The 18,604-nt window shown below is 45.3% G+C and overlaps 1 protein-coding gene across 2 annotated transcripts in view; it reads right to left on the bottom strand.

Moving 5' to 3' along the window:
• Positions 1-18,604, bottom strand: part of sdk (sidekick cell adhesion molecule) — a 121,140-nt gene that overhangs the window by 13,201 nt on the left and 89,335 nt on the right. For both annotated transcript variants that reach the window (XM_050173428.3, XM_072290055.1), the window contains 5 exons: positions 17,573-17,813; positions 10,956-11,071; positions 6,904-7,084; positions 4,551-4,688; positions 1,402-1,689 (listed from right to left, as the gene is read on the bottom strand). In XM_050173428.3, the coding sequence (XP_050029385.2) occupies positions 1,402-1,689; positions 4,551-4,688; positions 6,904-7,084; positions 10,956-11,071; positions 17,573-17,813 (964 nt within the window). The remainder of the gene's footprint in view (positions 1-1,401; positions 1,690-4,550; positions 4,689-6,903; positions 7,085-10,955; positions 11,072-17,572; positions 17,814-18,604) is intronic.

Genomic DNA, 18,604 nt, shown 5'->3' with positions numbered 1-18,604 from the left:
CCGTACTCAGCCTTACAGGTGTTTTGTTTGGGTTGTTCTTGGCCAAAAATGACAAGGGTGGTATCATTTTATTCGTAATAAATGATCTGGGGGGTGATGCTATTTTTATTACTCTTGCACCGTCATGAAAATTACATTCAGGTATAGTACCCGCTGCTAATTAGAAAAAAATGTTCATAATAAATGCAAAATTGTTTTCTTGTCCACTAGATGCTTCCAAATGAACAAAAATAGCATCACCCCCTACAGTAGGTCTTTAGCAATGGTGTCATGCATTTAGTTTTTGGTTTAGCAAGAAGGAATTGTCAAAAAGCCTCGTAACGAGTTTGAAATTAATTTGACTTCAGACCAATATTTTTTGAACTGCTACAGCTATCAAAAATCTAATTACAGATCTGAAATCAGTACGAAAAATTACCCTAGACAGTGGAGTTTATCAAAGATTCACCCAAAAATAAGAAAAAAATAAAATTTTTAGGACCTACGTTCCCCCTTAATGTGTGTTGAGCTTTGTCACATGTTGTCAAGTGCAGATGTCGCGTACCAAGTTGACTGCACGATGCCAGCACCACAGGCTATGCTGTGAAAATTCAGCTAGGTGTTTTCTTCCTACATGCAAGATTAACCCCTTGATTGATATTTCTTTAATCAACCTTTCTGCTTGCACATAAAGTGCACAAAAAACGGACTTGACCTTTAACTCGAGACGAGTCCAGGAACGTAGGCTGGAATATTCGTTCTTAAGCACACTGACTCACACTTGCTCTGCACTCATTTCACAGACGTGAGATAAAGCGTTAGTGAGTGACAAACAGTGCGAGTGGACGCTAGTATGAATGGGAGTAAGTGCCAGTGAGCTTGAGCGAATGTATCAACGTTAGTGACTGTCGGCGAATGCAAGTGGATGCGAGTCTGTAGCGTGGGTGAGTACCGGTGACTGGATGCTGGTAGGTGAGATTGGAATCGACTAAGAATGTGAGTGACTGTTGGTGAGCAGGAATTCATAATTATATTGCGCTTAGTGTTACACTGACGAACGTAAGGGACAGGACGCGGACGTACGTAGCACTACGTACGTCCGTGTCCTGTCCCTTACGTTCGTCAGTGTAACATTAAGCGCAATATAATCATGAACGTCCACCAACTAGCCCCGTTCATTGCTTTACGAATAGGAATGTAAGCGAGTACCAACGAGTATGAGTGCACATCACTTTGAGTGATCACAAAGCCAACAAAAATAGTGGTGAGTGAGTATGAATGAGCATCTGCTTGTTCTGTCGACCTATAGTCCAAAGGCACAAATTGTACATGATGCGCGAGCTGGACACCACAAAGAACTCCATGGGGCAAAATTCCATGCGCGGAGAATACTATTCCTAGACTCGACTATGACACACGCACCTGCATGTGAGGGACGTGCCTCGACCAGGTACCCAGTGATGATGCTGGCTCCCGGGGGCCCCTCTTTCCAGGAGAGGGTGGCTGCAGTGGCCGAGCGTTGTAGGGCCAATTCCAGAGGGGCTAAGGGTGACCCTTCCTGGGGGCCTGTGGTGACGTTGCACTGGCTCTCCACGCCGTAGCCTTGGGAGGTCTCTGCCCGTACCGTGAACCGGTAAGTGGTCATCTCATCAAGGCCACGCACTGCCAGAAAGGTGTGAACCACTTTCTGGCGGACTTGCCTGCCAGACTCTGTGAAATAAATAAAGGAAAAGGCACTGCATGTAACTCAACAGCTGCAACTGTGTGCAACAACCATAAAAATTGCAAAGACAAAGAACACCATAACTTGGTAGACTACTAAAATATAGGGGTGTTCGAACATCAAACAGTAGATTTTGAATATCAGAAAATTTTTCGTAAGGTTCATTGCTACCAATATTGGGCAAGAAAACACAGTGCTGCACATGCTTGTGAGTCTTCAAACGTTGTATAACAAGAATGTCGCAAGCTATCGGCAGCTTACATACATAGAAATCAAAATATACAGTAAGGTCAACTCTTGAGAACAGCAAATTAGTATGCCAGCACCGATTCAAGCTTAGTTCTAGTACATGAGGGTATGGAAAATATTTTTAATGCGTAAGCATCAAATGGCCTATTGAGCCAAAAATGCCGCTGCCTGCAGTCTGCAGCAGCGAAATGGCACCTAAATTCCCATTGGCTGCAACGCCACATCATGAGTGCATCTTAACGAAATTCCCACTGGCTGCGATGCCATGTCACAGGCACTCCTCGGTGGAGCAGAGCGGACGAAAGGGAATACAAATACCTGCTGCTGCGTTAGCACGCCAGGTGTTGCATGAGGAGAGAGGGCATCACCACGACACCACATCACCCTCTCTCGGAATTGTCCGTGCAAGCTCTCGCCTGCATTTCAACTGCACCTCAGTAAGGCAAAATCAAAATGTCCAAAGCGTCTCAACGGACTTGCCTGCCCACGATGAGATAACTTGGAAGGACCGTTCAGCCGCATTCAATTGGACATTAATGCTTCTGCATTCACAACTAATAAGAACAGCTTAGGTGTCCTCTGATTTTTTCATCAATAGAATTTATGTTGAGAAGAATAAAGTGCTTTTTTTCATTGAAACTAATCAATTAGTGATGTCTATTTGTACTGAATACCAATGAAGTTCTCAGTTTAATAGTGGACTTATGTTTTGCACCAATCTTTCATTTATTGCATTAAAAGTTTTGCTTTCCACTTTTTCTCTATAATACAGGAGGACTGGCCGAAATTTCTGGCAGGTGGTTTATCATAAGGCCCAACTGTGTGACAGATGATCATCGAAATGACTGCGCATCACGTGACTTGATCATCACTTCATGCATAGTAGCGCCGATGGTAAAGAACAAGCACTTTGGCAAGTTTGCGCAACCTCCCGCCCGTTTTATATATTTGTTCATCTGCCATCCGCGCAAATGCATGCAAACAGGTCATGACATGTAAATCCTGCCATGTAAATCCAAAGTTAGTCTTGCGACGGGTTGCTCGAAGCTACAACCCCTACAACAAGACACTGATGTCAGTCTACGAACGGCGTCGAGAAGAAGATGCTGTCACACGGTGTGCCACAAAGACGGCGGCCGTGAACTCTCCTACACTCGCTTTCGTTTGCGAGGTGGTTTGTCGGCTTTCTGAGTGTTGTGCGGCTGCTGTGAACACATCTGAGTTGATTCGGCACCGAATTATTACATTAGTCACAAACGTCTGATGAAACAGTGCCAATTAGGCCTAATGGCCTAGGCAGTGTTCCCCACAAATTCGCAGCTGGCCGATGTGGTAACGGGCCGCAAGCCGTCATGGGATGCTTGCCACTGGATGGCTGGCTCATCAGCTGTGTTCACTCCCGACATTATGCGTGCAGGTTAGATTGACGGCTGCTGAAGTAACGTGAAGTTCATCGCCGCATATTCAACACGATCCGTATGCCTACCAGCGGCTAATCAGCCCGATCTGAAGACATGCTTTCAAATTTTACAAAATACAAGCTGCCATTGTTGCTGTTGCCTATGTCTGCACTGCATTATCTTTACGGTATATCCTGTTGACCTGGATGAACTTTGTGCCGACAAAGGCGGCCAACGTAGCGCCATTGTGTGAATTGCGGCGTTCGGGTTCTGTGTGTGCTATTCTGCATCGGGCCAACGTTGGGGTGGAATGACAAAGTCTGCTACCCCGTCAGCCAGGGCGGGCCTGCTCGTGACGCGCTCAGCACTCCTTTTGCGCTGACAACGAAGTGAAACGCTCGCTTGGGCGGCATCAAGCACGAGGGGTATTGCGGAGCATGTGGCACTGTGCAGGTCTCCATATCAAATATATCAAATATATCAAATGTAACTGCTGCGGCAGGCAGCGTCTGTTCTTGATTATAGGTGCCTCGTGCATACGTTTACATGGGATCTAGCGGCTGGAAAACATATACGATTGCAGTTTGGCAATGTACATAACGTCGGTGCGAATAGATCGCGTTTTCTGGGAATGTATGAACCAGTAAAATATAAGTGTACCTTAATTCGGTAACTTTTTGTTTCTCATTCACGAATGTTGGCACTGAGAAATCGTACGTAATGGGATTATGTCAACAAGGTTCTACTGCAGCTCAGTGGTATTCGAGACAACATAACTTCGCTATTTCTTCAGCTTCAGGAAGAAAAAAGCACATGATTCTGTTCAAAGGAGATTCTATCAGCCAAAAACATTTTCTAGGTGCTCCGTTTAATAAGTGTAGGCGATACTATACATCTATATTCTTTGGTACACAAGTTACTAATAGGTAGCAACATTCTTGTTACGTAATGTGAATTGCCTCCTGAGCTTCTGTAGCACCAGGTTTTCTTGCATAATGTTTGTAAGCATAAAACATTGTGTTAAATTTGGATATTCAATATCTGACTTATTAATGTTCTTCTTTTTTCATTTGATATTTAATTCAACATCTACTCTTCAATATTCACACAACCCAACTAATAAGTTTTTATTAGAAGGGGTGTAAACTATGCTTTGTTAGCTGCAGTCTGCATATTCAAAGCAGCAAGAAGCATCTCACCTATGTCCAAGTCAGCTGTCTCATAGTTGACAAGGTAACCAGTGATAATACCATTGGGTTCCTCTGGTGGGGTCCAGCTGACATTGAGAGAATTCATTGTTATGTCGGTGAACACCAATGCCCCAGGAGGGCCGGGTCCTGCAAAGGAAAAAAAAAAAGAAAAAAAAAGAAAAAAGAAAGCAGCGAAATCAGATGCAAAATGTGTCCACACCTGAACAACCCTGTGTAAATGCAGCTCTGGACAGAGTACAATTTAAGACTGTGAAATTAACCGAAACTTTCTAATAATGAATCGAATATTCCTCTATTTGATGTGCAACTCTAACAGTCACTATTCGTAAATAGAAATATTTTTTAATAGTTTACGAGTAACTCAAGTTGTCAACTGTGCACGATCAAGCATGCAATTGGAGAAAAAGTGCGATAAATTGCATCCCAGCTGTCATAATAAACATTGTAAGGATGCGCGACTCTCACGCGTCCCCTGATATGTTGTTTTCCCGAACGGCTCGCGTGGCCTGGCGCCCGCGGCGGTCGGAGTGGTTGAGGCGCAGTACGAGAGATGGCGCGAGTGTTGCGCTGCTAATGCCGTCGACAGGCGGAGTTACTTGGGCGCCGGAGGACAAGGCGCTCTCTCTTGGGTTCGGGACAGCAAGCAGTGCGGACATGCCGTGCAGCGCGTGCGCCGATCCATGCTTCGAAGGCGGCTACCCGTCTCGCGTGGCCGCCTTCGAACGCGCCACCGTTCGCGTGACCGTACGCCCGAAGGACCAGGCGTTGGGATCCCCATAATCGCCCCATATTCGCTCGCTATCCGGTTGCGGTGAGTCGGACTTCCTAGATTTGTTGCGCGCCCATCGCCATGTTTTGTGGATAGCAACTCGGCTAGCAGGCATTCATCTATGAAAGGTGCAATAAATGCCCTTGTGATTGTTTGCACTACTGTGTTGTCAGTCCTTTGTCCCAAGAGCACGGAGGAGAGCCCTACAACATGGAACATGAGAAGTTTAGTAGGGATGTGTGAATATCAAAATTTTTGAATATGAATTGAATGTGGATACTTAGCATCATATTAAAATTATGGGGTTTAAGTGCCAAAAAGACTTTCTGATTATGAGGCACGCCGTAGTGGAGGACTCCGGAAATTTCGACCACCCGGGGATCTTTAACGTGCACCTAAATCTAAGTACACGGGTGTTTTCGTATTTCGCCTCCATCGAAATGCGGCCACCATGGCTGGGATTCGATCCCTTGACCTCGTGCTCAGCAGCCTAACACCATAGCCACTGAGCAACCACGGTGGGTGCTTACTTAGCATCGAATATCGAATAATGATATGCACATGCATTTATTAACAAGTTGGTTTACTTTGACATGTTGGAACATTGCCATTACAGTGCCATTGGTAAAAAAACTACTAAAACATTGTGTATTTTGCTCATGTTAGCTTTGGAAAATGGACTAATTTCTGCTAGTTGTCTGTTCTCGCCAACCTGTGCCTTACTATACCACATCAATTCCCCATAAGCTCAGAGTCATTTGACCCTGTACCAGTTGTCACTCATCGCATTTGCTGTCAAGCAATAGGCTCAGGACTGGGGGTGGAACCTGCAAAAGAGTGGTGCACCTTTGCTGCTCGCAAACCGATGCCCCTTGCTACTGAGAGGCCAGCTTTCATGTACAGCCTTGACGTCCAATGGCTAAGCACATTTCACAGGCGAAATTTCGCCAGTGGCATGAAGTTATCGCAAAATTCCATCAGCACAAAATCAAACACATTTTCTTAGATTAGGTGGAAATAAATGCTACAACCATGCTTGCTCCCACACAACCAACAATATATTCGGTTTGTTTCGAATATTTGTACCCAATTGAATATTCAAAACTTCTCGAATACTTAGTTTTCGAATCAAGTATCAATATTCAAAACATAATATTCAATATTATACGAAATTTTTGAATATTTGTACATCCCTGAAGTTTAGTAATGGAGCACTCTACATTCTGCGAGGTTCCCAATTTTTTTCAACTAGACCACTTTCATTTGTACGCACCAATGAGTCCTGCGTATGTGAATATACTGCTTTTCTGCTCCTAATGCTCCATTTGTGTATTTAATAAATGCTTCATAATGTGCACCTTAGTGGCAAAAGCTTGCTAGCATTGTTCAACCCTCACGTTGTGGTGACTTTACTTGTTATTCTTTAACTTCCTTTTCTATTCCCTCCTTCCTAAAGAGTAGGCAGCCTTTGTGTCCCTCTCGGTGGCCGTTTCCATTCTGCTCCTTCCCCATTTCCCTCTCTGCACACTTTATGTGTCATATCAAATAATGTATCGTAAAGGCATCACTCACGGTCGGCCTGGGTATGGACTTGAAGTAGCTGGGAACGGGGACCGTCACCAGCCGGATTGAATGCCAGTAGTTGCACCGAATACTTGGTGAAGCGCCGCAAGTCAGTGATAGTATAGGCAGTTGGGGTTGCCGGAACGGCTTCCATTGCTTCTTCTGCATCGCCTTCTGCTTTGTAGAAGATCTGAAATAGGCCAGGACAAACTTCTTCCTTTATATCTACTATCCGACCCAGTTTTGCATCAGGGTCAATAAACCACCAAACATGCCTGCTGCCTGTGTCAAGCTGACAAATGTCATGCATAGTAACTAGTGGAGTGTTATCAATTTTTTTTTAGTTTACTATAGAATAATCATGTGCAGCAGCGTTTATTCACCATAACCTCCTTATTTAGTACAGTCAACTTCTGCTAATTCGACTCTGACGAGGCAGTCGAAATTGATCAAATTATCCGGTGGGTCATATTAAACAAGATGAAAAAAAAAAAAAGAATGTCACAACACCTCCAATTCAGTTGGCAGTATTTGCCCAATTCCAACACGCCCCCGAATCAAATGTGGGCCTACTTTCTGTGTGGCCAAAGTAGAAAACTAATGCAGAGATAACATTAAAGCTTCAGCACAAAATAGAAATCTAATGTGCGCCCCAATTTTTAGCAAGAAAAATGCGCAGGGTCTAATATGTGTTGCACAATGCCAGCCAGTTTCTTTAAGTCAGCTCGGCGCAAAATTTTTAAAATTTAGCTTCGCCGCAATACAGCTGTGGTAAGATCAACTTCCTGAGAGTGAAAATGCGACAAACTGCTGGCAGCCGCCACTCGGCGATGGCCACCCACCACCCAAAAACTGGCTGCTTGCCGCCGATCCACTCTTTCCAACCACTGCCACCAGAAGTACCGTATTTACTTGCATAATGATCGCACTTTTTTGTCAGAAAAATTGACGCAACATCAGGGGTGCGATTATTAGAGAGTTAAATTACCCGCGAAAAGAAAAAAAATTTTTTTTCGTCCCGCGTTCGCTGCGGGACACCAAAACAAAAATGGTAGCCGGCGGAGCAAGCCGAACGCACCGAACGAGATTTTTTTTATTCTCGTGAGTACATTACGTGCATTGAAACAGTTTCTTCCATATCAGTCATGAATAATATTGTTAATATTGGCAAGCTTGCGGCAATAACGTAGCCATGTCCACTTTGAGGGGACAGAAACAGATGGGCGCGCTTAGCTGCCAGTGACATAGAAACACATGGCCGGCATGCTGCGGAAACTGCGGCATCTGTCTTCACTGATATTCTAATACAGCACGTTTCTGCTAAGGGTGGGCCAATATCTTTGCTGTGTTACAAGCGTCGGCGTATGAATAGGGTACACCTTTAACGTATCAGTGTAAACGTGGCTACTATCGTTGCCGCTCGTGATTTGTTGCGTGCCCACGAGTGGAGATGAGAAGAATCGAAAGGCGCCTTTTTTGTTGTTGACCACAACCATTATAAAGCCTACACATAATAAAGGCAAGTTTGGTTGCAGCTTTTCTTTAGTCATGGAAGTGCGGAAAGTGATGAAAGTACTGAAATGAGGCATCTACTTAAGAATGTTTGGTGTGTGCAGACCGCTTGGTTTGTCTTGGAAAAGTCGTTCGCGTAGCATTCGACAGATGGTAAGCGCGATCAATATTAGCTATACTTGGCACACGACATATCGCTGCGGCAAGTTCAGGGTGCGATCATTACATGAGGGGGGGGAGTTTGACGACAAAATTCAGGGGTGCAATCATTACGCTAGTGCGATCATTATGCGAGTAAATACGGTAGTGGTGCGTGGTGGAGAGCATGGACCAACTGGATCATAGCACAAAGGTTGGCTTCCATCGGTCTCCCATAAGAGGGAGTTTTGGTTGTTGACGCTTGGCTACTGTTGGGCTATTTCCTATTAATAAAAAGTTAGGGCGTTAAAAACGCGAAAAACGTAGAGAAGGAAACAAAAACCACACGCACTCACTCGCAACTGATGTTTCAGGCACCTATGGAAAAATACACATATAGAAAATGGACGCTTCGCACGTCAAGATGAGGTATAAAAACAGCATGCACCTAGGCACGTGTGAATATTGATTAATAAAATTGAATACATTATCATGTAGTAATATGGATGGTTGGCTTACACACAGTGCATCATTTTTGGTGATATGATAAGCTTCCGAGATTTCTTGTGTGGTTTAATTAGGGTGAGAGAACAAAATGACTGTGTCTTCGAACATCGGTTTACACGGACATGATTTACAATGTAAGGAGAGATGAGAGGATGGCATGCAGTTTAATGAATTTCTGTGTTCTCTTAGGCGTATGCTGACACATCTGCCTGTTTGGCCAATGTACGTATGACCGAAGCTTAGGGGAATTCTGTATACTACTCCTGAGACACAATTGACAAAACGATTAACATGTTTCTGGCTGCACCCTCTCTCACCCACTGACGTGGCCTGTGCCCTTCTGTACACAAAGGAGCAAATACGACTAAGCCTGTGTGGTGAAGAAAATGCCACCCGAACACTATAACGCTTTGCCACATTTTTTAGGCCGTGTGAAATTTTATGTACATAGGAAATAACTGCCACTTTTTCGTTTCCTTCATTTCAAACAGAAGGATGACGCCCACATTTTTCTTGCTTTGCAATGCGCACGAGCTTTTCACAAACTGATGTGATGAGGTACATAGGGTAACCTGCGGCCTTCAGGTGTTCTACTTGCATTCGAAAAGTTGTGCTGAACTTGTGCACGCAAGTTTTTTCTAGGGCCGCGCATAAGCACGACAGAACAATTCCATGCTTCACAATTCTTTAGTGGCCTGACGTGAAATCTAAAACAGGTTTTGCAGATCTTGGATTATAGGGCCAACTAACATGATCCGAACCAAAATTCATGCACAAGTAAAAAAACTGTAATCTATTATTGCTCGGCCGCTCGGAGGTGACCAACAAGCCATGTGAATGTGAGCTTGCAGTCACATGACTTTTTTGATCACGAATGCATCCACAATATGAATTGTGAACAGCTCATGCTGTTCATGACTCATAGCAGCACAAACAGTTTATAGCAGCACAACATCAGGCCCAAGTGGTAGGCTAAATAAAGTATGGATGCAAATGTGAAACATAAGAGTGCGTGAATATCAAAATTCTTGAATACAAATCGAATATGAATACTTAGCATCGAATATTGAATCATTCATGCACATGAATTTATTAGCAAGTTGGTTTACTTGGACACGTTGGAACATTGCAATTACCTTGTCATGGGTAAAAAAAATTAAACTAGTAAGCCATTATACTAAAAGATTGTGTATTTGGCTCATGTTTGCTTTGGAAAATTGAATAATTGCTGCTAGTTGTCTGTTCTCGCCAACCTGTGCCTTATTATACCGCATCAATTTCCCATAAACTCAGAGTCATTTGGCCCTGTACCAGTCGTCAATCATCGCATTTGCTGTTAAGCAGTAACCTCAGGGCTGGGGGTGGAACTTGCAAAAGAGTGCACCCTCACTGTTCGCAAGCCCATGCCACTTGCTACTGAGAGGCTGGCTTTGTATAGCCTTGACGTCCAATGGCTAAGTGCATTTCACAGGAGAAATTTCGCCATTGGCATGAAGTTATCGCAACATTCCATCAGCACAAAATCAGACACACTTTCTTAGATTAGGCAGAAATAAACACTAAGGACCATGCTTTCTCCCACAAAGCCAGCAATATATTCGATTTATTTCGAATATTTGTGTCCAAACGAATATACAAATATGTTTGAGTACCTAGTTTTTGAGTAGAATATGAATATTAAAAATATAATATTCGATATATTCTAAATGTTCGAATATTCATACACCCCTAGTAAAACACCATGCGCAAAGTTGCCATTCTGCGGCACTGATGAGCCTCCCTGAGAAAATATGAAACCTTCTGCTTGTAAATACACTCTCACGTAATGAATTAGTACTAAATATTTGTTTATTTTCGAGAACAGGAATCCCAAAAAAGCAAAAGCAACACTTTGAAGCCCTTGCCTTGTATCCAAGAAGTTCACCATTGCGCTCCGATTCGGCAGGTGGGGCCCAGGACACTGTTATTTCAGTTGAACTCGGCGAGTTTAGCTGTAGCTGCCGTGGGCTTCCAGTGGGAACTGCACGCAGACAATTAATGGTAGCTCAATAGTTTTCCAAGTGCGTTGGCAAATACAAGTCACAATTTCTCTATATATTGAATGTGTTCAACTTATTGGACTTCCTCAGCATTAGTATAATTTCAGTGTAATGGTGAATTCCAATAACAGGTTCAGAACATTTGCAGCAGAACATATACTGCTCACCCCCCCCCCCCCCCCCCCCATTGGGGCATAATCATCATGTTGTAAGATTTTGCAGTCGTAGTCGTAGGGATGAACTTGACTCTTCGTCGGGACTTAGGCGAGCAGGATTTATTTGCAGTATATACATTTGAACATGAGATACATCGACAGTCTAGCGTGGCTCCCAAATGGAGCCCGCAAGACGAACATACAGCAACGGAGCGCACAGCTCATGAATACATTTCGAGTGCGACAACGAGCACACTCTAGCAGCCGACAATCGCTGCTTATAAGCACTTGGTCCCCCCAGGGTGTCTACCAAGTTGACATTTCCAAATTCCCTGAGTTTTCCAGGTTTTCCCTGAGCACCGTTGCGAAATTCCCTGAATGAGCCAGAACTTTGTTTTATGTCAAGACAGGCTGACACCACGATGCCCGATGCTGTCACTCTCTAGTAAGCATGCTGAAACAAAAAAATGACTTAATCCAGTTTGAATAGTAAGGGGTAATATCTATTTTATTTAAAAAGAAAACGGAAGGAAGGTGTTAGTAAAATGCACAGCGAAAGAAATGGTAAAGCCCATTCCAAATTGAGTCGAACATTTTCAAATACGAATGAAAAGGAGATGCATACATAAGTAAATATTTTTTAATATCAGCTATTTCTATCAACTGATAGCAAGCTCATCTGTATGAGGTCCTGAACTTTGTCACAACTAAGGTTCTCTCTCAGCAGCTGGGAAGTCAACCTCAACTGTCCTGACATACTCTCAGCCCATACACAGCATCTCAGTGTTGGGTTTCACTGCTTAAACAATTTATTTTGGTTTGGATGAGGGACACCTGTGTCTCAGCGTCAGCCAACACTTAGTTTTTTTAGCTCAAGCTTTTGGTTTGGATGAGGGACACCTGTGTCTCAGCGTCAGCCAACACTTAGTTTTTTTAGCTCAAGCTCCTTCAAAAAGGCGGCCGCACCCTTCCTATCCCGTTAATTCCTCAGTGCGTCGGTCCTTTCTGTTCTCATCCTCCTTCTACCACGCTCTCACCACATGGATCATCTGAAGCATCCTCTTGTTCAGTTGTACAGTCAACATTTGATTTTTCGGACTTCCGAGGGGCCGCAAAAAAAATTGAAAATAAAAGACGGGCAGCCTGAAAAAAAATTAATGCATGTCTTTAACTGCCTTTAAGGGCTAAAATTACCACAGGCACGACTGAAAAAGCTCTGAAGGCCTGCCAGTACGCTTGTTAGGCATATCAGGGCTTGTACTGTGACAGGAGACGGTGTGCACGCATGTGTAATTAAGGAATACGTACTGTGTCCCGTGACAATTGCCCCCTTCCCACGCTTGTTATGCTTCACCGCCTAACACTATTGTACTGAGGCGAAGCTAACTTTCGGAGACTGGCATTACGCAACGCGCTGTGCTCTGCGAGCTTCAAAGCCAATCGCGAGGATTACAAAGGCGGAGTCGGTGCCATTGGTGATAGCGGCGAATTCTTTCAATGAAAAACACGGCACCGCACGGCAAGAAGCTTAATAGCGAACATAGAAGCAGCTAGGCCTAACGTTGCCGCGGTGGTGGTTACGGCTGCCAGCGGATCTGCCTGCGAGAGTGCCGGTTCGAGGCGGCGAGATAATCAAAATAGCGGCGGTGGCGGCTTTGATTAATGCCATTTCAGATCTGCAGTCAGGGCAATATACATTGACTATATGGAGTACGTGGTGGTGCCGCAAAACCGTGCAAGTTATCGGGCATGTCCGAAAAATCGGGCGTCTAGAAAATCGGTCGTTAACTACTCTGGCACTACATCGTGCCGATGACACGGCGTCAATGACGATTCGTTGCGATTCCTCTGTTACTGGAGCCAGCATTAACACGACTTTCGTTCCCTTTCTATAAAGTTACAGCTAATTTTCCCTGATAGAAGCACAAATTCCCTGAGTTTTCCCTGAGTTTTTCCAGACTGTTCAAATTCCCCGAGAATTCCCGGTTTTCCCGGTTGGTAGACACCCTGCCCCCCTTGATTTCAAGGGGATGGAAACGTTCGTCCAGTCATTGTAAACAGGCCGCCTCTCCCCGGGACAAGTTACACACACGCACGCACACGCAACACACACACACACACAGGTGCAATGGTCCGGAGCCGACGTCAGAGGGGCTTCGTAGAACTCGGAGCAGTCCCGGGTAGCGCGCCCGGGTAGCACATTGTCTGGTGTCTCGATAGCGTATGGGGAGGTTCTGCCAATTACCTCCTCTCGAGAACTCCCCTGAGCTGACCCCTCGCCGCGTGGCTGCCGGTTATCCGCAGTTCTCTGAAGTGCGCCACCGTCCCGGTTAGATCGGAACACGTGCAGCGGGCGGAAATAGCTACAGGCCGATCCTAACAATGTGCAAGCCAGTAGTGCCAGCCACCTGTTACTGCAGAAGATAAAGAGTACCTGACATAATAATTCTGTGGAAATCCGCAAGGTGGAGAGAATTATTACAGTAAAACCTCATTAAACCGTACCCACTTAAACAGTAGTTTCGTTTTAAAAGTAGTAAAGTCAAATCCCCTAATCAGCGTCCATTGAACATAATGCGTTTTGTATCCGCATAAACCATAACAACTTATTGCGTACATATCGGTTCACATGTAGTGTTTCCACTTTTCGTTGCACAATCACGGCGGTGCGTCGTCCCCATCGGGTGGCCCTTCAGAACGACAAGCCTCCGAGATTGGAGCAATGGCCTCCAAAAGCCTTGTGCATTTGCGCATGAAGACACATCAACATTTCATCATCATTTCAGCTTCGTGCAAGCAAGGACTGGCACCATGCCGAAGCTCGGATAAAAAGCACCGGGTGCTCAGCGGGTGCTCAGCATAAATTGAACATCGTTCGTGCTATCAAATGTGGCACAAAGAAGTCGGCGCTGGCACGTGACAGGGATCTGCCATTGACTACGGTGTGTGGCATTTGGAATGCAAAGAAGTTGCTCGGCAGCGCTGCTGCGACTGCGAAAAGGTGTCGGCTACGAGGTTCGGCTTTTCGCCATCGTTGCCTCTGTTGCCGAAATGTCGCCTAACGACAGTGATGATGTCGACACGGAAAGCGACAGCATGGGCGATTCAGGCCCGACAGTGGCAGAAGCTGCACGTTACGTCAGCCGCATGAATGCAATTGTTGCTACGAGAACAGCACCCCACAATGAAAAATGCGCCCTGCGACATCTGCAGCGCTACTGTGCCCGTGAAATGCAACACCAACAAGGAATCGGCTATGCAAGTGTTTGCCAAGAAGGTGGGGCTGGTTGAAAAACTGGCTCGCAACTTCAGTAAGTGTGAGGCCACTGTTGTCGCTGCTAGGCCGCTGCGGCATCTAACGAAAATAACGAGACTTTCGTCGCGCAAGGTGAATAAATACTGCATGTCCTTGCTCTTTCATTGCACTCTCTCCGAGTTCCTTTTTGACAGGTAAGTGGGCAATCTCATACTATTTCGGTTAAGCAGTACTACCGTTTAGTATATACTTTTTCCGAGCTCCGGCCAACTACGCTTTAACGAGGTTTCACTGTAAAGGGAAATTATACATCCATCCAAACGTAGCTAACTGCTTCAAAGGAAACCCATACGGGTTCCTTGAAAAAAAAAAGCCTTGCAGTTGAAGAAAAACTCGACCTGGACCGGGACTCGAACCCAGGACCACCACCTTTCCGGGGGCAGTCGCTCTACCATCTGAACCAACCAGGCGGCTAGCACATGGCAGGGCGAAGTCGAATCCATCAACAACTTGAAGCTAAGACAAGAGTTTGACGTAATAATTCTGCGAAAACCCGCAAAGGTTTCCTTTGAAGCAATCAGATACGTTTGGGTGGATGTCTAATTTCCCTTTATTAATAAAGAATAGCCACGATGATTGGAAGGTGCCAAGTAACCTTGAAACTGTTCAGAAATGCTTAGGGAGGGGTGCGACGGGGCTAGGTGGTATATGACTATCAGGTGCAAGTTTATTTATTTATTTATTTTTAAGTACCTTAGAGAGCCCTCATGGGGCATTGTGTAAGGGGGGCAATAAAGTAAATACATGCATAAAGAACAAAATACATCAACGCCTTTACAAAATCAAGCACTGATTCCCGCAGTAAGATGACGATAAACTCAAGAAATTAACATACAGTTTAGAAGTAAGGGAGTAACAATAGTAAGTAAAATTTAAAAATAACAATCTGCAACAACAAACAAAAATATGAAACTCAAAGGAGACAGTGCTACAGAGAATAAAAACAAATCACAAAACATCAATTTCATGTAGAAACAGAGGAAGATGGACATATTGGCAACAGTACTATAGGCAAGGGGAACAATGAAAGTGGCAAATGCTAAACATCAGGTTTTAGAGCGTTTAACTTTTTAAGATTACCATTCCAACATTGTCTGGACGGTCATTCGACAAAAGTATAGCATGTGGAAGAGCTGATAGATTAAATGCATCAGTACCTACCTACACGCTTGCTAAGATGACGTTGTTATGCAGTCTGTGGGAAGCTTGATAAACGAGATTAAAGTGTGTAGAGGATTTCATCACAGGCGTAAGTTGCGCTGCTTCGCAACTTACACTTGCGTCCACTTGCACCTGTATCCATTTACAGTCGCCGACCGTTTATTCGGACCTCACGGGGACTGCGGAAATGTCTGAATAAACAGGTGTCCGAAAAAGCAGATTAAGAAAAAGAAATGAAATCCTTTATTTCCACGCACTTATTCGGGCTCGGCAGTAGGCTTGAAGAAATCGTGAATGCGCCGTTGCACGCTGTTCCGTTTACGCGCAATCAGATAAGCCTGAATCTCGGAGAGGGTCGGACGGTCACTATAGGCGGCTGAAGGCACAGTCACTGCTTGTGCACGCTCCGCATGCGACGGCAGCGTAGCACATGGTGCGTCATCTTCCGACTCGGAGTCATCGTCCGGCGGTGCAGCAGAAACCTGACGAATGATTTCGCCGTCGTCGAGTTCTGCGCATGTCAGTACAGCAGTGTCAGCGCCTGTGAAACTGTCAAATGAGACGGTGTCCGGAATCGCAATGCAACCACTGCGCAGGTCTTGGCAGAACATTTTCCGCATCAGTAGGGAGCACACCGGAAGGCGACAAATCTTAGGCCTCCCGGCACCCGCTTGCCGGCATTCCCCAGCGAAGTCTGCGCGAGCACAGTCGGCGCCATTAGACACTTGACGCGATGTTTCCGTATGCCGCGTTGGATCGCCGAAGCCTCGACACAGCACACAAAGCTAACACCACCGTGCCGGCACCAGTCACACAAATGAAAAACGTGGCCTGCTCGCAGCGTCGTGCGTGAAGAAAGAAATCGACTGCTGGATTGTCTTGACATGGCTTACTATGCTGAAACTGGAACTGCTGTAGAGCCACTCTATCGAACCAGGCAGAAATGATGATGATGAGCGGGGATTTCCAGTAGCGCAACTTCGTGGGGCAGCAAGGATGCTCTGTTCAAAACAAAAATGGCGTTCAGCAAGTCGAACTATGCGATGGTCAGAGTCGGTGCATGATGCTCTCGATCGAGGTGGCTCAAGGAGTGTCCGAAAAATCAGACGAGAGGTTGCAACGTGTCCGAACTTTCGGCAGTTGTTATACATTATGGTCTATGGGGAGAATGGCGGTGCCGCGAAGCTGACCGAATAATCGGGCATGTCCGAATTTTTGGAGTCCGGAAATTTGGTCGGCGACTGTACACCTGTTATATTTGTGCCCGTTTACACCTGTGTATGCTTACAAAAACCTATGCCCATTAGACTGTTACACTTGTCTGTTTACATGTGTGGTGGACCTGTGACTAGTTACAACTGTTGCACTTGTGTCTTGTCTACAATGCTACATCCATTTCGTCTCTATGTGTCGGTGTCCCTGAGTACGCACCACCTAATCAGTGCCCTATGCAACGTGACACCTTGAGCTGGTCTATAAGTGCACGCTCTTGCCTTCCTGCTCTGACTGTGGGGCTGTGTGACGCTCACACAGCACGAGAAAGTTAGATAGAAGGCGTGACACTCATCCACAGTGCAGTGCCTCTTGTGTACTGCTGCGGGAAGGGTGCTTGAGCTCTCCTCGACACAGCTCAAACAAGGGTTCCCTAGCAGACAATCAATGAAAGTGACTTTATGAACACAAATATGCACCCCCACCAAGAAAGCCAGTTCGTAAGTCAAAGTTTTGCAAGACCAGTTATGTGCAGCTCCTGCACTAAGCTGACCTTCCCAGTTCACCGAGCTGGTGAAATCACAAGAGCAAACAAAGATGCCAAGCAGACAAAGCACAAAAGGCATTATGCTGCTCACCGGCTTCGCCAACATAGACGGAGACTGGCCGAGTTGGGGGTCCATCACCCTGGCCATTGTAAGCAATGACTCGCACCTCATAGATGCGGTCTCTTTGCAGTCCCTCCAGAGTGAGAGGACCACCCTCGAGGCCATCCAATGACCGCACACGACAGTCTTGCAGCGGTGCACCAACAGGGCAGGCCTCCACACGGTAGCCAGGGTGCCGCTTGTCACCATTCCACGCTTCATCCGTAAGACCCTGCACACAGTTGTCCAGAGTGCTTTGCAGTGCCAATCTACAGAATGGAAACTTCTAGCCTTGCTTCTTTCAATTTCAGGTACCTAAGACTGTTTAAATGACTGAAACACTTACAGTGGTATAAAGTTTGTAAACAGGGATAAGGTGCCTCAGAAAGGCTGGCCAATGTTTCGATAGGAGGACCTATCTTAAATTAAATTATGGGGTTTTACGTGTCAAAACCACTTTCTGATTATGAGGCACGCCGTAGTGGGGGACTCCGGAAATTTGGACCACCTGGGGATCTTTAACGTGCACCTAAATCTAAGTACACGGGTGTAAATCTAAATGCGGCCGCCGTGGCCAGGAGGACCTATCTTCGTCTTCGCCTTTGACGAAGATAGGTCCTCCTATCGACATTGGCCAGCCTTTCTGAGGCACCTTATCCCTGTTTACAAACTTTATACCACAGTGTGCTGTTCCATCTGTCAGCCCCTTTCTTGTTTTTGAAACACTTACAGTAAACCTTCGTTGTAATGGAGCCATTAAGACAGGAAACTAACTTTGTTTTAAGTGTTGTTTCTTTGAGAGCAGTTAAGCTATAACAGACTCATAGTAAACTGGGAACATGAAAAACTTTGAATAAAGTGCTGTTTTAAATAAAGTGATTTCTTGAAAATGAGGGTTCACTGCACGTTATCAAATGAGTGAAAAGTGAAAGGAGGTTGAGCTGTCAACACAAATGTTTTATCATGAAAACTACTATTGTTCCAACTATTAAGGGGAAACATTTAAAAAAGAAAGAAAGAAAG

The sequence above is a fragment of the Dermacentor andersoni genome, chromosome 8 (assembly GCF_023375885.2).
Source record: "Dermacentor andersoni chromosome 8, qqDerAnde1_hic_scaffold, whole genome shotgun sequence".
NCBI lineage: Eukaryota > Metazoa > Arthropoda > Arachnida > Ixodida > Ixodidae > Dermacentor > Dermacentor andersoni.
This window is presented reverse-complemented; position numbering and strand designations above follow the sequence as displayed.